The sequence below is a fragment of the Archocentrus centrarchus genome, chromosome 14 (assembly GCF_007364275.1).
Source record: "Archocentrus centrarchus isolate MPI-CPG fArcCen1 chromosome 14, fArcCen1, whole genome shotgun sequence".
Lineage (NCBI taxonomy): Eukaryota > Metazoa > Chordata > Actinopteri > Cichliformes > Cichlidae > Archocentrus > Archocentrus centrarchus.
In genome coordinates this window covers 20,740,482-20,763,551 of record NC_044359.1, presented here as the reverse complement: position 1 = coordinate 20,763,551, position 23,070 = coordinate 20,740,482, and the positions used below count along the sequence as shown (strand labels likewise).

Sequence of the window (23,070 nt, the reverse complement as noted above, 5' to 3'; positions counted from 1 at the left end):
CATAGGGTAGAAAAAAAGGAGCTGTAACATAGTTTGCCAGCTTTAGAGGTGCTTGTATGCACATTTTGTTACTTTACCAGGCTACAGTCTACAAAAGAAAGTACACCCTCTCTGAATTCAAAGGTTTTACATATCAGGACGTCATAACAAATCATCTGGCCCTCAGCAGTCTTAAAATTATTTAAATACAACAACACATGGCATATTACACTGTGTCATTTATTCAACAAAAATGAAGCCAAAATGTGGAACCAGAGTGTAGAAAACTAAGTACACCTTTCCTGCTTCCATAGGGATTCAGAGGGTAAGTAGAAGCCAGGTGCTGATAATTAAGTGCATTTAATTGATTGTCGACAAGTGTGAGCACCTTTATAAACACAGTAGTATTTGCTGGTGTTGAGCATTCAGGTAAGTGTTGCTACAATGCCAAGGAGGAAAGATATCAGCAATGATCTTGAAGAAGCAATTATTGCTGACCACCAATCTGGAATGGGTTTGAGAGCCAGACAATTTTAAGTCCATCATTGTACTGTGAGATAGAGAATTACAATTTTCCCAGGAGTAGACATTCCAGGAAATTCTTCTCAAGGTCAGACCATGCTCAGAAAAACACCATGAGCTACACCTCAGATCCTACAGGCCTCAGTTAGCATGTTAAATGTTAAAGTTCATGACAGTACAATTAGAAAAAGACAAGTTTGGCTTGTCTGGAAGGGTTGCAAGGGTAAAGCTTCTGCTCTCTAAAAAGAGCACGGCAGCACATTTTGCAACATGACTTCTGGAACCTTTGGACAGAGGAGACCAAACTGCAGATGTTGCTGATGGTGTGCTGTGGTTGGTTTTGTCAAACATGGTGATGTGCATTATATTCAAACACCTCATACCAACTGTCAAGCACGGTGGTGGAGGGGTGATGATTTGGGCTTGTTTTGCACCCACAGAACATGGGAACTTTGCAGTCACTGAAGCGACATAAATGCCTCTGTATGCCAAAGTATTCTAGAGTCAAATGTGAGGCCATCTTTCTGACAGCTTAGCTGAAGTTGGGTTATACAACAGAATGCAGCACCTTTAGTTTCTTTTCTTTTTTCAGCCAATGGGCCAGTCAAGGGCCAGAGTGAAACACCCACAAACAACAATGAAGAAAATTCCCATTATTCACAGAAAACAATTACTTATTGGTGCTAAAGGTGGTTCTACAAGCTATTTCATGGTCTTTCATGCAGTGCTTTTGCGGTTTGTCTTAGTTTTTGTTAAATAAATAGAAGATGTGGTATAATATGTCATGGGTTCTTGTTCATCTCATGCTGTATTTACCTAATTTTAAGACCTGGTAAGGACTAGATCATTTTTTTATATCCTGATATGTAATACCTTAGAATTGCCAGACCATATACTGTCTTTTTACCATTACTGTGTGCCTTTGCTTCCCGTGCTTGTGTTAAGCTAAACTGTCTGCTGACAGCATCGTCACCATGTCCCTGATCAGATGTAGGAGTGACACCGAGCCTCTCATCTGTCTGTAACAAACTGTCAAAAAGTGTTCATATTGTTGACAATCCAAAAACTCCAATAACAGGTTAATCTTCGTGTTTTTAACTATCACTGCTTAACTATCTATTTATTAACAAAACGGCCATTTATCTTTATGTTAATTTTGTTTGACCACGAGTTTTCTTTAACAGAGATGACCATCAGACATCTCCTCCTCTGGCCCCCATTTAAAATTAAAGGGTGTGACATATGGACTCAGCACCATGCCTGAGTGTTTTCTTCTGACCATGAGAGGCCAGTCATGTGAGAGACGAGCATTTGTGTAGTTACATGTTGGCAGCTGTGATTTGTGTCGATGTGTGGATGTGTAATATAACGTTTGTTGGACCCTGTGTTTATGAAACACAGAACAGCGGTGTGTACAAGTTCTGTACAGATAAAGCAAATAACAATGGTGACCTACAGCTCTGGAGTATGCCTCCTTTCTCCTTATCCTTTGACCGTCCTCAAGCTGTCTATCCCATCCAAGTAATCAGCATCGTTCATAGAAGTACAGCCAAAGCCAAGTCAAACAGAGAGCGTGTCCTAATCAGGGGCATGGAGAGCCGAGCTTATGGAGCCCTCCCCCCACTGCGGGGCCATTACTGGGCTGCCATGGGCTCAAGATTAGAGCCTCTTCCTGTGTTAGCCATTCAAATTCAGCATTAATGTTTGAAAGAGCAAGGAAAATGCCTACTCTTCATGGATATATTAATATTTTATGGAAGCCAAATGTAAAAACATCTCCAGTAATGTCTGTGGGGCTTTTTGTGGGGGGGGGGGGGGGTTTGTTTTTAGACCCTTGTACATTTCTGTACCGCTGTCAAAATGTCACATTTTTCTAAAGCAAGTCAAACAGGATGGCACTGGGGGTGGAACTTCTGTCATATTAACATGTTGTAGATCATTTTTACAGCTGCAGTTCTGCTCTTTTGCATTTCGGCTTGATTAAAAATGACATGATAAAAATCAGTCTCTTAATCCCCCCCCCCCCCGTTGCTGGTGTAGTTCATCCTCATACCAGTAATTTCAGTCTCAGCAAAAGCCAGTTGTACACTTGATTTACAAGAGACTAGCCACTGTGTGTTTCAGAAATAGTAGCTGCTTGTTTCAGGGACAGCGTACTCACTGACTGCCTGCCTGCCTGTCAGTCTGCACAGTAAATAGGTCAGTGTTTTATGTGAGCGAAGAATCGGTAACGTCTGGGCCTTCGTGAATCTGCCATCTTTAGCCGTTCGGCTGCTCAGCAAAACTGCTGGCAGGAAGGTGATAAGCTAAACAGCCACACAGCATTAAGGGCCACAGTTAGATTTGTAATATAAAATCATGCTGCTGCTGATGTTTGCTGTACTCACTCACTACTGCCCGTCATTAAAATAAACAGAAAGATGCCGAAGAGGGTTTTTTTTTGTTTTTTTTTAGCCATCATTCAGCCAGGTTGCTCTCTGAAGGCAGTTCTTTCCTAACATTATCATATTTATGAGCATGCACTCATTGCTCACTTCACTGTTTTATGTAAGTGTTGGGTGCTCCCAAGGACGACACGAGTATTGATGAAGCAAAGAAGTAAACTCTTGCCTCTTTAAGACATGTACTCCTTTCCATTCATTTGACCATACTGGAAAATGCCAGCTTTATGTATGATTGTGCACCCCCTGAAAATTTGGCACAGTAAACCCACTTTTAATTTTGTGATATCACTCTGCCCTAATCACAGAAGCTCCTTGAAATAGGTTTATGACTTCATGCTAGACAAAAGTCTGAACACATTTTTCCGCTCCAGCGCTGGTCCGTAAATGTCAGATCATCATCATTAGAGTGCAGAAGATCCGGTGCATGTGCATTTTAACTGTCAGAGAGAGACGCAGTGACCTCTCCAAAGATGGCAAACTCCATCCGTGTATGTTGTTTTCGTTCATTTGCTTTGCTCAAAAGTTTCACATCTGTTGTAGATTTTTTTTTTTTTCTGTTGTTTAACTGCAGCGTTATATTACTGCAGGCCAGACTAATGACACATAAGAGGTGACTGTAATCTGAAATTTGACAAAAAAATAAATAAATAAATAAAAGGAATAAGTTAGTGTGTTGCTTCTCAGCTGTTTCTTGAAATATGCGTGGATGCATTCTATGACTATATGTCTTTAAAGTAACTATTAAAATACTTTCACCAAGTTCTGCACACTTTAATGGCAAATATGTCACTGATTGGGGACTGTCTACTGTGTGCCCTTCCTCTCATCCTATAACAGCTGGGATAAGCTCCTGGTGCGCCCCGTGACATTGGATGGATGGATGTCCATGTCACCACATGTATTGTGTGCCCGGTACTTAATGTCACGCACGTGCCGTGACTCCTTACTCCTCATGAATGGGAATGTTTAATGACTGAACGCTATCAGAAGCCAGCAATGTTACAAAGCCATGTCTCAAAAGAGGTTATGACTGACCTGACTAAATCCCAGGAACACATTAATTTTAAATCTGAAAGGTTCAAACTCTCCTGTCATTATTTGATGATGTAGCTCCCGACTTCTTCCTTCTGCATTTTAAGACCCGATAGTGACGTGATGGATTAGATCCCCATTGCTGTTGGCAGGTCTCACTTGTGCAATCTGCACGTTTGTGGATCCACTTCTGTGCGTGACTGCAAAAGCAGTGTGACTTGTATTGAAACTAGCAAAACTGTTGAAAACATGTTAACGGATTAACGGAGGCTTTAGTCGCAGCTGCATTAGTCTTAACAGGACATTTGTGATTTTGCAGTGAACGGCGGAGAAGGTGGATAGACGGCGTTTAAGACTTGGATGACACTTTATGAACTTGAACCACTAATGCTGTTGCAATTTTCCCACTGAATAAAAAAAAAAATGCTATGAGCTGTCTGCATATGGTAGATGACAGACATTCAGTCTTTTTATGGATCCTTTAGCAACAATCAGTAACTGTCATGTTGAATGAGACATTGAGAAGCAAAGCAAGCATATGAGGAAACAAAATCAAAAGCTTAAACAGTGGTTTGGTGTTCAACAGCATTTCCACATTTACTGCAGGCCTCGTGTCACAGTATTAAACCATAAAGCTTAATAATCCCTGTGATCCTTTAGCTAAATTTGGCTGATTGTGTCAGACTGCATACAGAGGTTACTGAACATCCAGCCACGTCTTCCTTATTGCCTGGACAGCAGTGTTGTCCACACGCCCTGTTTCTTTAATATGTCAACACTGTGACTTTCCTCTGTAAACAGCAGAGTTTTGCCGGTTTTTGTTGTTAGTGGCACGCCTAATCTCCAACCTAAGCAAACCTGTTTTCTGTTGCCGTCTGGACTCTCGCACAGAAACTGCCGGCACACTACTCCCCCGCCACCAATCTATCTCATAAGATCTTGGAAATGCACCACTAAAATAATAATAAAGATGTAGTGGTGTTTTAAAATCATGTCTCGGTAGCTGGATGGTTATTCAAAAATAGTGCGTGCCCTCTGCTAAGCCAGATCAAAATCTAACTTCAGTAACAGTGCCGTCAAGAGTGAGTCACTTTTTTTTTTTCCCAGATCAGTCTTGGGAAAGGGTAATTTAAAAGTTTCTCATGTTTCTCAAATTTCCCAACTGATGTAACCTCTTTTAGAATAAGATGCTGCAGTCTTTATTTTTTTATGTTCCGCTGTTGGCACCCTTTTTCTTTCCAGTGCAAAACTCATACTCATGTCTTCTTTTTTTTTTTGCACCTCAACTCAGATAAGACTTGAAAATTCATCTACAGTGAGCTGGACTGCCGCTGAAGGCCAGCAGTGTGCATGGGGCTGATATCTACCAAATAATTTCCTGCAGTCATCATTGGATAGTTAATCTAATTGAAACTATCACAGTGCGAGCTATCACGTCACCAGCAGAGGAGAATACAAAACACCGTCTAATTAATTAGGAGACATCAAGATTATGTTGGTAGCCTTTTATCTTTGATCCATGTTTGATCTCCAAGCCTTTATTTAACATAATATTAATTTTCCACATATAGTTTGGTTATTATGAGTCAAGCATTCACCTAATTACAGATTAAAGCACATTGGTAATGTTATCGAAGGGAAGAAAAACTGTTGCATGTGCCTGCGAGATTAAATGAAATGATGTCCCTTTGGAAGCAAGATTCAAATCTCTTCACTTAATCCACTGAATGTTTACATTAAATCTACAGTTAACAAGAAAACAGTTAATGATGATATTGTTTTTGTGGCTGCTGTTGTTGTTGCTGTTTTATCAGACATCCCTCAGAGTTAGTCACTGCACAGTAAATTAAACAAACAATGAGCCTGTTTTGTGAATCCCTGATTTGTGATTCTGGTGTCCTGCCCAAACAGGTTTATGATGAAATGACACATTACTGACAAATCTGTTTCACAACAAGGCAAGAATTTGAGGCAGCAGACAGAGATAGCCAGAGGTATTGTGTAATAATGTTGTTAACTGTCAAAATCTGATAAAAACAGTGCCTTCTTATCATGTCACATCTTTCCACTAATCAAGTTCATTTATTCAAAACCAGTCCTTTTGAGCAGTTAACGAGGAGTTCGGTGTGACCTATCTGATTATGTCTTGTGGAGGAGATGGTTAAGTACACGTGTAATTTGTCAAAGGCAAGGCGCACTGAGTAAAAGCTTAAGAGTGTGTCTTTGTTTGCTTATGTAGGTCTCTACCAAGTGGGCAGCCCACATGGATGGCCCGCTTTCTGGGATGCCTGTGCATCACATCACATGATGGGCTTGGCCTCAGGGTGCGGCAGTGAAGGAGTCTAAGATGTGTGGATGGAATGGATAGATGGAAGATTAGCGCATGAGCGATGGAAACATTTATTCTTGCCAGATTCTCTTAGAATCAGGTCTTGGTTGCTGTGTCGTGTTTTAAATCTAATTCCTATATAAATCTGCTGTGCAGAATATCAACTGCATTTGCAGACAGTTTGATATATTCATGAGAAATTCGCAGAAAACTCTGTGAATACTGAACTTTAAAACCGTATCTAGTCTTTTGTAAGTTTTTAAAGTAGGTAAAACTGAGTTAAAATTAAAAATTACTGTATTTATTATTCCTATTACCTTCATTTAACCAGAATGTCCCATTAAGATCAAATCTCTTTTACAGAGTCCTGGCCAAGGTAGCAGCTTATAAACTTTGTGACTTCTGTATTGCTGAAGAAATTAATCAATCAAATTGAATAATTACATACTGCAGTTATGCACCAGTTGAAGGGCTGACAGTTTGATCCTCAATCGTTCCACATGCTGAAGTGTTGTTCAGCACAGGAGCCCTTGAACCCCAGAGGCTCCTGATGGCTGATGGACTTCTTGCATGGCAGCATAGCTGCCATTATAACCACAGTACCACAGAGGTAGGAAAATGTTAGTAAGTGCAGACCATTTACCATTTATATCAGTATAAAGCTACCACTGTTTAGGTTTAGACTGTTGGACTGTAGGAAACGTTGGAGCCAATTTCACAATTATTAACAGAGTTTTCTACTGTAAAACTGCCCCCTTAGCAATCTCAGCGGAGTCAACCTCCATAGCTTGCTACTGACCTTGATAAAGATCAATCAGGCATAGCATTTCAGTAGGCTATGAAGTCAAGCGCATGCACAATCCTGGCAGATCAGCTGATCTTAATGCCAGTCCATATTAGATGGTGGCTCAGCTGATGGCCTTCTACACATCCAGTTGTTTTAGCCTGCCCACAGGTGCTCTGCCTCACAAAGCCGCTTTGCAACCCACCTCCATCCCAGCTCCTTTTCATGTTGTGTCTGACTTATTGTATTTCTTATCACTGATGCCTGCTGTCTTTGGTTTGAAGGGTCTTCCTGCTGCCAGAAAAGAACCAGAATGCCAAAAATAAAACATAGCAGATGGAAATAACACACTTTTTAAAAAAAATTGTAGTGGTAATTTGAAAACATTTACAAATATCAACAGAAACAAATACGTATTCCTCAATTTGGTGCCCTTAATATTATTGTATAGTTCTAAATAAGTAAGTCAAAATTCAAACTTGTTAAGATCAGTACACGCAGAGGGATTGTGTAGCTTTTGCTGCTGTTTGAGTCCTTGCCGATCTATACATAGACTTTTTTCACACTGAGCCCTTGCACCGCTCTCTCTCTCTTTCCCAGGGCATTTTGAGTACTACTAAAGATGTCTGATAGTGTTGATATTGAAGAGAAACCACCAGCCCCCCCCTTGAGAATGAACAGTAGTTCCCGAGACTCTTCATCAGTGAATCACGCATCTAAACCACTTCCAATGGCTCCTGAAGAGAAAAACAAGAAGGTCCGCCTGCGCTCCATCTTCCCCGGGGGAGACAAGAGTGAGTATCTTTCTCCACATGTCACCTTCAGGCTCAGCCACACATTGATTAGCATAGTTCACTAGTTTCCAATGTATACAAAAAAAAAAAAAAAAGTTAAATTGCATCTCTTTTAGCAAACAAGAAGAAGGAGAAGGAACGTCCTGAGATATCCCTACCCTCAGACTTTGAACACACCATTCATGTTGGCTTCGATGCCGTAACAGGAGAATTCACAGTGAGTATCCCTTTCACCTGATGATCAGGCATATAAATGAGGACAGATGTGCTTCTAAAATTCACCTCTCATTTGAAAGCAAAATTGCAAGCACACATTTCTAAAATCACAATTCCCTAAAGTGGTAGAGTCAGATAATAATTTCATTTCCTACACACAGGGTTGATAATACAAGTGACTTGAATGAGAGTCACTCTAACCCGCTATCAAGTGAAACCTGGACTCGATTCCTTTAGTGTTTCCTGGTAAATTGCATTTTAGCTCCAGTCTCAGTTGGCAGTAGATGTTGTTACACAAGTCTAGATATGCAATACCATGAAACTGAATTTCACCTTTCCTCTAGTTTCACTGTTTAATGCGCTTTATTCTCAATTCAGTTTAATCAATCATCAATTCTTAGTTTTTTCTCTTCTTATTCCCCTTCTTTTTTATACTTTACTAACACCAAACTGCAGCAGTTCGGTACTGTATGCAGATATAGCGTGCTTGCAAGAAATACAATAGACTCTCTTTGGCATTATCTAGCATGTGGTTCAGTGCAGTAGTCCCAATCACAGTAAAAAGTATGCAGTCAACCACCTGTAACAGCAATAATTCAAAGCAGTTGTTTTCTGTATGACTTTATCAGTCTAACATCACTGTGGATGAATTTTGACCTACTCTTCTTTACAGTTTTGCTTTAGTTCATTGAGGTTGACAAACATTCATTTATGCACAGTTCTCTCAAGGTCCTGCCACAGCATTTCAATCAGGCTGAGGTCTGGCTTTTGACTGGGCCATTACAACACCCCAGTCCTTTTCTTTTTCAGCCATTCTGTTGTAGATTTGGTGCTGTGGCACAACCCAGTTTTGGCTCAGTTTTACCTGTCAGGCGGCCCACACTTGAATAAGTATACTTGATATAGAATACTGCATAGAGTTATGTGAAAACTTTCATTTTCACATGACTGTATATTGTTGCAGGAAAGTAACTTGTACTGTATTTGTTCATAATCTTGTATAGCACACTTTGTGTATGGTTACCATTCGTGATGAGATCCTTGTTAATGGGCAAAGTATTAAAAATGTGAAGTAAACAATAAAACCACTGAAACACATATTCATACAACACTCGCTCACAATAACATGAATACATATAATGAACCTAGACTGGTTTCCCAGTACTGGGAATAAATTAATAATACCAAGTCTAGTCTAGTCTATCCTATTCCAAAAATTAATTTGTAGGAAGCTCACAGCTTTATCGTCATGCCTCTATAAAACAAAAAAATGCTTTTACACTAAGGAATACATATTCAGATCTATTTGACTTCCAAATGTGCCGCACAGTATCAGTAACAAATAGTTCCTTGTTCATGTTCAAAGATATGTGCCTGTGATACACAGAGCCCTATTAAGAGCTTTGAAGCAGTCACTTTGCTTTTACTTGTTTCAGGGTTTTTCTTTCTTTCTAAGCCCCCAGTGGCAGCACTTGTGCCTTTTTTCCCCCCAACAGCAGAGTATTTACTTTTGAGTTTAGAAAGATATGAAAGAAAACCATTGTTGAAGGACAATCACATCCTGTTAAAATTAAAAAAGGAGAAGAAACGGATAAGAAATCAATAGTACTCTTATATTCACCCATTAAATATGAGGATAAAACTAGCAGCTTTCTTTTATCGTTTAGTTCTTGTAAATAATTGATGTTTGCCACCAAATCTATTTGTGCTGTTGACTGGCAATGAGAAAAATATTTCTTTATATGGAATATTAAGGGCAAAAGAGGATGTTTTTATTTGATTGACACGTGTCTCAAATTGTTGATCATTAAGCTGAAGTGATCAGCTGTCTGCCCAAATACATTCAGACTCTTAAAAACCTGCAATCTCTGTCTGTTTGTGAAGGGTATCCCAGAGCAGTGGGCACGGCTCTTACAGACCTCAAACATCACCAAGCTGGAGCAGAAGAAGAACCCGCAGGCCGTGTTGGACGTCTTGAAGTTCTACGACTCCAAAGAGACGGTCAACAACCAGAAGTACATGAGCTTCACTTCTGGAGGTAATCACACCAAAGTACCAATGGATTAAAATACCAGGCACCAATATAAAAGCCCAAAATATCTGATTTCAAATGTTTTCTTTCCATTTCAGACAAGTCAGCACATGGGTACATAGCAGCAAACACTCTGGTGAGTTCTTGTAAACTTTCTTTGGTCAGTGTTGGTCTTTTGCTATAGCTAAATAATATATTCATAAAACACTACAAAAATGTAATCTAACAGAATATATGCCAGTTGGAGGCTTTTCAGTCTATTTTGTTAGGAATTTTGTTGCTGTCTTCATATCCCTGGACTGTCTTGTTATGATGGTAAATCTAATCGCTGATCCTTACCCAGAGCCACTGTCGCTGCAACATTTTTATTGCTTTCAAAAATGTCTGATTAATGGATGGAGGCAAATAGATTTTTATGATTTATCCAACAGTGTAATAATATAACAGGTAAGTTGCAATATTATGTTTTCTTTTTTGTCTTTGTCCTGAAGCTCTCCACCTACACTACAGTAAATCTTCATCCCTTTACCCTCGATGTCTCTTTCTGGGAATTTCTAGAATAGACTGTGTTACTTTAAGGCACGTTCTTTTCACACAGACTTCTCGCTCTAATGGGCAGAGTGTGCGTGTTCCCCTCTGGAGGCTTACTGCCCTCTCTATGTGGCATAATTCCCTGAATTTTGCATACATGCCAAACAGTTTTGCAGCTCCTGCACAGAAACGATGGCTGCTGTGAGAGCTGCTGCTGTGCATTGTTTATTTTTCCAATCGACTTAACCAGATTTTGAAATAGCCATAGACAAGCTTCGCTGGAGACTCAACTGCATCTAGAAGGACTCCCGCTGTGCTGACCTCATTCCTGACTTTGGCCAGAGTAATCTATGCTTTGTACATGCTGGGTGAAGAAGTGGAATCCGAGTCTGTTTAGTAGGATTTGCTGCCCCGGGCAAACTACGCTGGGATCTCTTCATGCAACGCTATTGCTTGATAGAGCTCTGTGCCTGTGAAGGGCAAATGGGTGTGGCAGTCCATCTAAAAGATTGTAAGCGCAGTGAGGTTATTCCAAAGCATCTCAGTCTTGGACTGTCACAGTGTTCAACAGCATGCAGAGGTGACTCAGCTATTGGTGATAGTGCCAATTTTAAGATTGGTCTTTACCGTCTTAAGGAAACAGAATTGCAGGAATGTTGCCAATAACTGCTCTGTTGAAGAAGACTTTTCTTAGGAAAAAAAAACAGTTTCCTCATTAACTCCAGTACCTGATGTTCTTTCACATTATTTTAACATCACTCTATACTAATCTGCAATGCAGGAAAACATTTGAGAGCTAATGTTCTGTTTGCTGTAAGCCGCTCAATCTCAACTACAGTACACAGCCAGAAGTGTTCATATTTAAATGGGTGCACTGCACAGATGCCTGCTAATTAGCACAAAGTAATCTCTAATAAAATGACTAACATTGCTACAACAGCCTGTGTCTACATTCACCTGTCAGTCAAAGCAGCAACACCCCTAACTTTGGGCTTGAACAAAATCCAAATGGTCAAGTTATATAAAAACTGCTTCTTTTTTTTTTGCACCAGGCTGTGAACATATTTATTTCTGCTGTAAAGTTGAGCATTTTAATATGGAAGCCTGCAGGAATTTACTCGTAAACGGCCGTTAGAAGAACTGCAGCTTCTGCTATGCTGGTTTCATATTTGAGCCATAGATTAACAAATATAACAACATTTACCCATAGTGATTTGGTTACAAAGGGGAAAAACAGAAAAACAATTCACTGTCTATATTGTGAGATTTTCATTTGAGCTCTCTGAACTTCGGTTTGAGCCTGTGGTGTCTGCCTGACCTCGACTTTAGCTCAGCAATCATATGTAGCTGCATATATTGGCAGTACAGACACCGTGCTGCATCCTAATCCAAGATTTGGTCTGGCAAAAATTCACAAGGAATCTAAAGTGCCAGATATTACCCCCAGAGTCCTCCTTTTTTTGGCAGGAAAGATTACTTTTGTGTTTTTATTATAAGCAGAAATGAAGTTAGTGAAATGAAAAAGTCAAAATAATTTAGCACATTTTCAAGAGACAGTGCCTGCGGTCAGTTTTCTTGGCTCTTAATTGTTGCTTTAAGTGATTCTTTTTTAGTCTGGGTTTTTCTGTCTTGTAACTTTTTTGGAGGGTCCCCTGTTTAGCCATCAGTTCAGGCATAAAGTATCAGGTCATTTCATCTTAATTTTCTTTTTTTTAAGAAGAAAGGTTGTCAACCAATACCTTAACGGCTGTTCATGTAATAACTGCATTCATAACAGGAGTGTGTGTTTTACTACACTACTGGTGTGGTGATACTGTTACTGTTTATTGTCTCAGATACTTTAGAGTCCAGCATGGTTGGTCTATGGGTCTGTTCTTTTCCAAGAAGAAGAATATTTCATGCAGTTTGGTTGTGCTCACAAAAAAAAAAAAAAGCATTCTGTGGATGGTTAATTTAGAACAGAGTTTTCCAGAGTCTTTGATTTTTATCAACAGTGATTAGTGATTACGCTCGAGTATCTAAAACAATTATAAATGACATAAAAAAGCAAACTTCAGTTCTTTCCATTCTTACCAGCTAATGCAACATGACAAGGAAAAATACTGCTCCTTAAGTGCTCTCAGGTTTCAGAATAAATAAAGTGGAAAGGAGATATAATACTTATTTTAACACATCTGTCTGCCTGTGCGTGTGAGACTATACAGGCATTCAGGTGCAATCTCTGTTTGTTAGGCAAGGTTGGTTTCATCACAGAATTAGACATCAGGCACAGGCATGCATCCGCAGTGTCCAAATATAAGGTGAAATAACATTTTTACAAAAAAAAAAAAAAGACCCCAAAAACAAATCTAAAGACAAATGAAGAATATTGTTCAGGGCTTTTGCCATGGACACTCATTAGGTAACATTATCTCTATCATGTCCTTTCCTCCTGCTGGCTGTAGGATATAATGCATGGACATAATGTCCACCTCTCAGTAACGTACCCCTGCCCCCTGCACCCTCTCCTAAAGTTCACATAGTCTTACACATGTGTGGGTTTGTTTTGAGTAAATCCTCCCATTTTCAACCTTCACATTCAGAACCGACTGCTGTCATCTGGGCCTCCTGTCAGCCTTAGAACCTGCAGCGCATTATTTGACAAGGTAACTCCTCCATATTACTATCCACATGACTTATCTCTGCATTGGCCTTGAAGCTAAATTCACCTATTTGACCTCCTACTACTGATTATGCCATCTGGCTAATGCAAAATGCACACAAATATTTCATTATTAAGGCATCATCACTCTCTGCACTGAAATTTCATGGGGGATTGATTATTGATTGGATCTGTTTTTGATTTTATAGATATATTTGTTATCTACCACAAGAGCACCTGTTAATCTTTTTTTTTTTGGAATGGATCGTGTCTGAAATAGCAGAGCAGTGGCACATGCCACAGAGGGTTGTGATGACTGTCAAACTGCATGTATGAGCTCATATTCCTGAAAATTGAATCCAGTAATCTGTCTGTAACTTCATCACCATTGTAGACATTACCGCATGGCTTCCTTGCTGGCTAATTGCTTACAGTTAGCCAGACAGCCTTTCCTGTACTGCAGTCTTGGCCCAGCCCTCCTCGGAGCAGGTCAGAGGCCCAGTATGTCTGAATGAAGGACTGAGACTTTCCTTCAGCCAGACCCTTTCCCTTTAATCACTAGAACTAAGCTGCACTGCTTCATTTATGCATGACGGGACTGGAAATGGATGAAGTGTTTCCATTCCTTAAGAGGAAGATGATCCAAGGCAAGTAAAGTTTTGGATTGGGTGGGTGGGAATTAGACATAATAAGTATGTCTGGGGCTTATTATTCACAAAAAAGGTAACTTCCACATCAACAGGATGTCTGCAGTTCACCACCATGTTGCACACTGCAGTGCTGCAGTATGCTATCTCTTACAATCAAATATATAACAGTTTGTTTCTTAAAAATTCATTCTCATGGCACACCTTACTAGTCCCCACAGCTCAAAATGCTTCTGATTAAACTGCACTGAATGCCACCTCACTCTTCTCTCTTTAGCTCACACTTGACTTATTCTTTCTTTTGCTATAACATATTTTTTTTTCTGAAAATTTACCTGATTTGTTTGTGTTGTTTTCATGTAAATATCATTTGAAAACTGTTTTGGCTTCATGGTAATCGCAAGCTAACTTCAAACCCACTTTTGGGTTGCGTGTTTATTAGTATGATGTACTTTTGGTCTTTAGTGATCTGATTTTGTAATGTTTAATGTAATTTAATAGTCTATTCATGTTGCACAAAATCCTTTTGAACCTTAACTGGCCAGGAATCAAATCCTGCACGTGGCTGGTTTGGGGTTTGCAGGCTGTTCACAAATAGTGGTAACAACACAAAACTGAAAAAAAAATAATGTCATTTGTGTTTAATTTGTGGAAACATTTAAGAATCTGCACATGCTCTTTTCATTCCATGCTGCTACATGGCACATGCATCCCGTCTGACTTACAACTCTACCCTCCAGGGTGCGAAAACGTCAACGACAGAACCCCCAATTGCTCCGCCTGTGTCAGAGGAGGAGGATGAGGAGGAAGAGGAAGAAGAAGAAGAGGAAGAGGATGAAGACGATGACGACGAACTGCCCCCAGTCATTGCCCCTCGACCCGAGCACACCAAATCTGTTAGTTCATATTGTGCACTTTGCAAAAATCAGTGTGCTGTGATTGGAGAGGCCTCTGCATTTCTTTGATATCCTGCTTTTCTCGCAGATCTACACACGCTCCGTCATGGACCCACCAAAGCCTCCCACACCTGTGAAAGAGGTGCTGACTCCACCAGAGTCGCAGGTGCAGCCCGAGAATACACCCAATACAATGTATCGCCACACTGACCGGCAGAAGAAAAAGTCCAAAATGACAGATGAGGAGATTCTGGAGAGACTCAGTATGTGTTTTTGCAGCTACACATTCTTTCACACTGTAGAGATTTGTGTAATCAAACTCTAAATTATAAAAATAAATTAGGGCTAATAGGATGGGATAAATTTAGGGGCAACAACTAGAAGGTTTTGATTGTTTTTTTAGATATTTATTTGCCTAAAATTAGTCAAAATTAAATATGTCAAGTGTCACAATCTCCATTATCACCTACAAAAATATCAACTCCTCTGATGTTAAAATCTATTCATTATAACAACACTGAGGACATGACCTTTTGTGCTGGGTACTAGTTAATGCTCTGATGCGCGTCTGTGTCGATCTGTGTTTGTGTGTGTGGCCTGAACTTTTCCCTGTGTGGTGATTAAAAAGATAGGCTGAATGTTTGGTTTCCAGTGACTGTTTTCCATATATTACATCTAGTAGCCCACCTCTATATTTAGGACAATTATTCAAAAGAACAGGGAGTCGTGGCCTTCTCTAGACTGCTCACATCTCTGCAACGCAACTTTAGCGGAAATAACCAGAAAGCTCCATCTAGTAGATATGGGTGTACTATGGGTGAACTTTCCAGTGACTTTTTTTTCTGTGTGCATGTGTGTGTTTGTATGAAGCATGTCCTGACAGTATGCACTGACACACAATAAGGACAGTCATTATATATCTGCTTTCTCTCTGTCTCAGGGAGTATTGTGAGTGTGGGGGATCCCAAAAAGAAGTACACACGCTTTGAGAAAATAGGACAAGGGTAAGTCTTTCCATGATCATCAACCAGCCGTCACAGTTACTGAAATAGAGCAATTTCAGGAACAGTCGGCCTCTGCAGGAGATGGGGAGCTGTAGTGGCAGAGGCAGAGGAGGACTTGGCGGAATTACTGGGAGAAAAATAAGTAGAGAGGAAATGAAAACTGTATCCTGAAAAGGCCAAGAGCCAGATAAACTCTGCCATTTCTGTCTCTCCCCCTCTCCTCGTCTTTTGTTCTTCTAATGCTGTTGCTTTCTGTCACGATCCCTGTACATCCACACAGATAAAAGTGGTGTGGTTGTTATCAGCTCTGACATGCTCACCTTTTCCATATTGGATCAGGAAGCTTTTATTTAAACAGTAGATAATTCTCTATTTATTCTTTGTCAGGCTGACTTTAACCTTCAGAAAGCTGCTCCTCATGATTCATAGTTGTAGAGATGCAGCTGACAACAAGAGACAGAGGGGGAAAATACAAAGCCTAAATTCACAGTGGAAGGTTTTCTGTATTGCAAGTTACACTTCCTAATAAGGACAGATTGGCTGCATACCATTCCTTTGAGCGGCTATTGGAAGTGTGTGTGTGCTTGTTATTGCTCTGGTTTAAATTAGGAAATCTAGCTCATTAAGAAGAACCAAAAAAAAAAAAAAAAAAATCTCTGGCATGAAGTGTGGAGTTTTTTTCCGCTGTGGTAGCACTACGCTAATTCATAACATCATTAGGATATAACTTTATTTTAGACCTGTCTTCATATCAAAAGAATAAATTTTTGGTCATACTAGCACACTAACTTGTCACCTCAATAAAACTATTACTTTTTATCCCAGCAGACCTCATATTCCTTTTAAGTTCTGAAAGGCTACAGCGGGTGTTGTCTTAATCCCAGAACACACAAATGTCATGACTAGGACTTTCAAGTATCATCCATGCAGCTCTTGAAACAGTTCAGGAGATTATTTACTTATTTATTTATTGCCTTTTCCTGACTGCACAAAGTAGTAATTATATGATTACAGCACTGGCAAATTGAAGCATGTTTTCATCTTATGAGATTTGGTCAAAAAATTCTGAATTCTGACTAAAAATACAAAACAAAACCTTACCTGATTAAAGTTTGGATGAACTCACGTTCGGGGTCCTCTACTCTGGCATATCCAGTTTCCAGTACAGCTGCTACATTTAGATTAGGGCTGCAATGATTCCTCGAGTAACTCGAATAATTCGATTATAAAAAAATCCTCGAAACAAATTTGTTGCTTGACGCTTTGTTTAAACTCTAAAGCGCTCAGGTGTTTCCCTGTAAGTGGAGTGTTTCACCCTCTTCTTGTGGTTTTACTGGCGGTTGACAAAGCAGCTTATAGAGCTACATTACCGCCACCTACTGGACTGGAGTGTGGATTAGGTGTTAGAAAAAAAACCCCCTCAGATTCTAAAAAGTTCTCCCTTTAACACTAAGTGGATCATCGCTAACATGTTTTCCCACGCCTCCACCGCTTTCTGCCGTGTTTGTGTGTTGTGTTCGCTGTGCTGGGAATTTTAGCAATAATTTTTTTTTCTTTATTTCAGCTCCCAGAACGGATGGCTATAACCACAGTTTGCTAGCGAACATTAGCACTAGCGATTGTTCTTTACCGGAAGGACCCCCGTGTCAAAATATTTTGTATACTTTAATCCCTGATTAGTGATTAAAAATAGACCTACAGTAAAAACATATTTAGGAGAATGCTTGCATAAAGTATTACAACATTACGCTCACGCAGACCCCAGTTTTTGAACAAAAACACTGATAACACAACAGCAGTAGGCAGCTGTTTTACGTGCAGTCTGTCTGCGCAAACGCAAAGGGGCGGAGCCGCGATGGAGACAGTGAGCTCAGGTGGAGCGGAAGTAAACGTTTTTCTAGTGTCCAAAAGAGCCTTTTTTTTCTTTTTTCCTGTAACCACGATTAAACCTTTACTGGGACACAGCTGGAGGTCCTTCATCAACTACCTGATCAGCAAGTGAAGAAAAGAGAACTTTGTAGCTGCTCCATCCACCCTGTTTGTTTCACACAGCGAAAAACGGCAGTACGGAAGTTAAAATATGTAGATGAACTGTTAATACGAAAAAGTATTTCTTATCCGATTACTCAAGTAATTAATGGAATAATCGATAACTAAAATAATTGATAGTTGCAGCCCTAGTTTAAATTGCTCCCTGGACGCTGTGTTGTGACCACTCTGTGATTTCAACATGGACCTCAACAGAGAGGAAACATCAGCTTCTCTTTCAAATGGACCCAAACTTAAAGTGAATTTGTCATGCTCTGAGACTGTGGTGCAGTCTCACCACAGTCTCAGAACCACTCTGCAGATAGGGCTCTCTGCAACTGTGTCCACTTGACATCAAGTTGAATGATAGCTTTTTGTCACACCTCGTGTTTTGATTCTCGATATCGGCGAATAATATAGAAAATCTTCAGAGTTGGACTGTTGATGTAATTTTGAGTTTGTGTTTTACAGAGCATCTGGCACCGTGTACACTGCCATCGATATAGCAACTGGCCAAGAGGTACGACAGATTGTCTTTTACAACATTAACATTCTATATATTCTTTCTTTTTCTTTCCTACGCCATTAGGGGAACATATTCTAACCCCAAAATATCTTGTCTTTTTTTTTAGGTGGCCATTAAACAGATGAACTTGCAGCAGCAGCCCAAGAAAGAGTTGATCATCAATGAGATCTTGGTGATGAGGGAAAACAAAAACTCCAACATAGTGAACTACCTTGACAGGTATACTTTCATATGCAGTCACAGAAATTCATAGAAAATGTATTATGTGGGTTTTATGCTTCTGCATTAAATCTGCATGTAGGTGCATCATAACCACAAACTTACACCATAACCTAATGTGTACCTCCCTAGAAATCCCCTAATTACTATACATCAAGTCTTTACATGGGAAATACTTATAAAATTATAACTTATTGTTGGAGAACTGGTAATGAGTATGTAAATCCATAGAAACTAATAATAAGACAGCCTTCCACTATTGCCCAGTGATAGTGCAGTTTTGATGTATTTTGATAATTACTCAGATTTACCTTGAAAATGATGGAAGTGTAAGAAGAATAACCATGACACCAGAGGTCAACAGTTTCTGTGGGTGTTGGTGGGATATTAATTGTTTCAGCAGTTTCTTAATTTCTTCATACTACACAGTTAAAGCTGGGCTGTAGCCTGATGAGACGATGGATCATAGTGGAGATGTTTCTTGTTACTTCCTCTATAATTTCCTGCTTGCTACATTATCTTGCTTGCTGCGATGAACCGCCAATACACTGTAATCTAGCCTGGATTCCCTGTTCGTACTTAGCAATAAGGGGAAAGTAAAAGAAGGGGTACCCTCTGAATTGATTCTTACATGTTGTGGGAACTGCAAGGTCCTTACTTTATATTACCCACTTAACACACAATATTAACAGGTTTTTGGCATAGTTATTATAGTATTTGACGCAGCATGTAAAACATTTTGTAAACTTTTGTATTCCATAGACTTTCTAACACAAGTAAACTCATTCAGCGATATGAGTGTATGAATGTAAATTTGCCAATAGCAGCTGATTTGCAGTCAGAACAAGGTTAATGCAGAGTCTTCTCAAGCCCTCTCTGAACTGCAGTGGACTGTAGAGTGATTTTTGACCTAGTGTGTATGATTGTTGCCATAATGACATTGAGAAATCCTCCCAGCCTCCTTTTCAGATCCCTTTCTTCTTCATTTGCTCCTTCTCCTTTCTGTTTTTTTTTTAATGGTGGTCTCTATTCTTCTTAAGATGCATTACTGCCACCTACTGTTGTAAAACAATTCAACAAGAGCACTCAGCTCAATCAGCTTTCTGGCAGCTGTTCCACTCAGTTTTTTTTTTTTCCTGTTGCTCTTTGCGCCTTTGTCCACAGCTAGTGTTAACATGCTTGAGCACCTGCTTCTTGCCGTAGATGGCTCTATCATCTCATTTTCTGTCCAACTGTCAAGACTTGATTTGTCTAAGAAATATCAAATATGTGTCTCTGTTTTTGTTTGTTTTTTTTGTTTTTTTTGTTTGTTTTTTATTAGTTACCTGGTAGGAGATGAGCTTTGGGTGGTGATGGAGTATTTGGCTGGGGGCTCGTTGACAGATGTAGTGACTGAGACCTGCATGGACGAAGGCCAGATTGCAGCAGTCTGCAGAGAGGTAAGGAGCCAAGTTCAGATCAGCAGTACCACCACATCTGTGGCTATGATGAGATGACTCTAATATTATGGTGGACTCACACAGACACGTTTTACACATTTTACCCAGCCTAGAGAAAAGGACTGTCTACATTTTTCCTTAGCACAGGCTTCCTTCTCTGGGTGTAGTAGTTAATTGTGTGCCTTTTATTTTTCTCTCGTCATAGTGTCTTCAAGCTTTGGACTTTCTACACTCCAACCAAGTTATCCATAGAGATATAAAAAGTGACAACATCCTCTTGGGTATGGACGGATCCGTCAAGCTGAGTAAGGCTTCACTTTTTTGTTCATTAAAATGTACCTCTGGCTTTAGCATGGCGCATGATCAGGTTTAGAGATACACTGATCAAGCATAACATTATGACTGCTGACTGACTGAAGTGGATAACACGTATTGTGGCACCTGTTAGTTGGTGGGATATATTAGGAAGCAAGTGAAAATTTTGTCCTCAAAGTTAATGTGTTAGAAGTAGGAAAAATGGACAAGCATGAGGATTTGACCAAGCTTGACAAGGGCCAGAGTGTGATGGCTATATGACTGGGTCAGAGCCTCTCCAAAGCTGCAGCTCTTGTAGGGTGTTCCCCATCTGCAGTGGTCAGTGTCTGTCAAACCAGCGACAGGGTTCAGGCTAAGGCTCATTGATGCAGGTGGGAGCGAAGGCTGGCCCATGTGGCCCAATCCAAAAGAGAAGATACTGTAGCTCAAATTGCCAAAAAAGCTAATGTGTCAGAATACACATCGCAGTTTGTTGCGTATGGGGCTGCACAGCTGCAGAACAGTAAGGGTGCCCATTCTGTTCCCTGTTCACCACTGAAAGGGGGAACAATGGGCACGTGAGCATCAGAACTGGACCGTGGAGCAATGGAAGAAAGTGGCCTGATCTGATGAAACCTTGGGTCCTGCCATCTATGTGGATGTTACTTTGACACATACCGCCTAAGACCATTTACACCTTTTCATGGAAATGGTATTCCCTGATGGCTATGGCCTGTTTCAGCAGGGTAATGCACCCTGCCACAAAGCAAAACTGGTTCAGGAATGGTTTGAGGAGAACAAGTTTGATGTGTTAACTTGGCCTTCAAATTCCCCAGATCTCAATCCAATCAAGCATCTGTGGGATGTGCTAGACAAACAAGTCCAATCCAAGGAGGCCCCACCTCGCAACTTCCAGGGCTTAAAGCATCTGTTACTAACATCTTGGTGCCACAGCACAGCTTCAGGGGTCTAGTGGAGTCTCGATGGGTCAAAAGCAGCAAAAGGGGGACTAACACAATATTTAACAATAATGTTGTATATTGTGTTGTGTTAAATGACAGGCTACTGGAATTATATTAAAAAAAACATAACTCATTGTTAAAACACCCCCTGCATCTCTCTCCCCTCTCGCTTCTTCACACACTTCCCTGCAGCCGACTTCGGCTTCTGTGCCCAGATCACTCCCGAGCAAAACAAGCGCAGCACGATGGTGGGAACGCCCTACTGGATGGCTCCAGAGGTGGTGACTCGGAAAGCTTATGGACCCAAAGTGGACATCTGGTCTCTGGGAATCATGGCGATAGAGATGGTGGAGGGAGAACCACCTTATCTGAATGAAAATCCACTCAGGGTAAGAGACAAAGTGCAGCCACAACAAAGGGCCCAGTAGCCATCTACTGGTCTTAAAATATAATGGAGATAAAATATGGAGACTTCTTTTTCTATGGTACCTGTATGTTTAACCACAATCATCTTTCCAGGCGCTCTACCTGATAGCAACCAACGGGACTCCAGAGCTGCAGAACCCAGAGAGACTGTCATCTGTGTTCAGAGACTTCCTCAACCGCTGTCTGGAGATGGATGTGGATCGCAGAGGTTCTGCCAAAGAGTTGCTCCAGGTAAAAACTGAGACTTGAGAAATACACAGTATGCAAACAACACTGGCCATCTGTTGTACTTCGACAGATATGTACAACTGTGCATAAAACCTTTTGCTTCTTTTTAATGGTCATAATTTTATATTTATAATATTGCAGCCCATTTTGGAATCATAGGTACATTTTTAAAATTCTTTTTATTTGCAGCATTCTTTCCTCAAGTTGGCGAAGCCTCTATCCAGCCTGACGCCCCTGATTGTAGCTGCAAAGGAAGCCATAAAGAACAGCAGTCGCTAGGATGTGCTCTCTGCCCGCACCCGAGGCTGGAGCCCCGGCTGCGATGAGTGCATTCATCACATCGGGGGCTTGGGTGTACGGGTGGCGGGTGACATGACAGTGACAGCACAAGGAGGGGGTTTGTGTGACTTACAGTGACAGCACAAGGACAAAAGACCCCCAGGCCTCATATGTAGGACGGACATCTGGCCTTGCAGCCTCTCGGCCCATGCTGCTGAAAAGACTCCTCGTTTACTTCTCCAGCACTCTGTACATGTAGAGCAGTCTATCACAAGTGTGTGTGAGTGTGTGGGTGTGTGGGCCTGCGTGCGCATATACAAACTGTGCACATTTCTTTGTGTCGTATGTCCTGTTTGGGAGGCAGTCGCTCCCCAGACCAAAAAAAGAAAAAGGAAAAAAAAAAAAAAAAAAAAAACATGAACAAATTGAAAAAGTGCGCTCGTTTTCAAGAAGAAGCTACACAAGCGACAAGGAGGAGAAACAAAAAACAAAACTGCAGAGCCTGAAATTCCTTCCCTGGCAAGCTTTAGGCTTGGCTTTCTCTACTCTAGTCCTTCCCTTCACGGGGCACGATCAGGCCACACCTGCACCTGCAGTGACTGGCTGATGTGAGCGAGTGATTCTGGACCCAGCCTTTGCCTGCATGACTACAGCTCTGTGGAAAAATAACACTGCTACTCCTCTGCAGACTGTCACATCTCAAGGTGGAATATTTTTTGCATCTGTGTGTGTTTGTAAATGTGTGGTAGGGGTGCCACTACAGGGGAAAAACGTCAGGAATAATTTCACATGACCTGTGCCAGCTTTAAACAGCCTTT

The 23,070-nt window shown here is 40.6% G+C and overlaps 1 protein-coding gene across 2 annotated transcripts in view; it reads left to right on the top strand.

Moving 5' to 3' along the window:
- LOC115791586 (serine/threonine-protein kinase PAK 3) overlaps positions 1–22,667 on the top strand; it is a 31,245-nt gene extending 8,578 nt beyond the window's left edge. Inside the window, exons 2-16 of one of the 2 annotated variants that reach the window (XM_030745708.1) lie at positions 7,691–7,884; positions 8,001–8,101; positions 9,985–10,138; positions 10,231–10,268; positions 13,246–13,308; positions 14,692–14,847; positions 14,936–15,110; positions 15,788–15,851; positions 18,351–18,399; positions 18,512–18,624; positions 19,946–20,063; positions 20,269–20,368; positions 21,512–21,708; positions 21,839–21,976; positions 22,163–22,667. In XM_030745708.1, the coding sequence (XP_030601568.1) occupies positions 7,713–7,884; positions 8,001–8,101; positions 9,985–10,138; positions 10,231–10,268; positions 13,246–13,308; positions 14,692–14,847; positions 14,936–15,110; positions 15,788–15,851; positions 18,351–18,399; positions 18,512–18,624; positions 19,946–20,063; positions 20,269–20,368; positions 21,512–21,708; positions 21,839–21,976; positions 22,163–22,252 (1,728 nt within the window). In that variant the 5' untranslated portion in view covers positions 7,691–7,712 and the 3' untranslated portion in view covers positions 22,253–22,667. The remainder of the gene's footprint in view (positions 1–7,690; positions 7,885–8,000; positions 8,102–9,984; positions 10,139–10,230; positions 10,269–13,245; positions 13,309–14,691; positions 14,848–14,935; positions 15,111–15,787; positions 15,852–18,350; positions 18,400–18,511; positions 18,625–19,945; positions 20,064–20,268; positions 20,369–21,511; positions 21,709–21,838; positions 21,977–22,162) is intronic. The other variant, XM_030745709.1, reaches the window with a different exon arrangement.
- Positions 22,668–23,070: the final 403 nt, after the last annotated feature.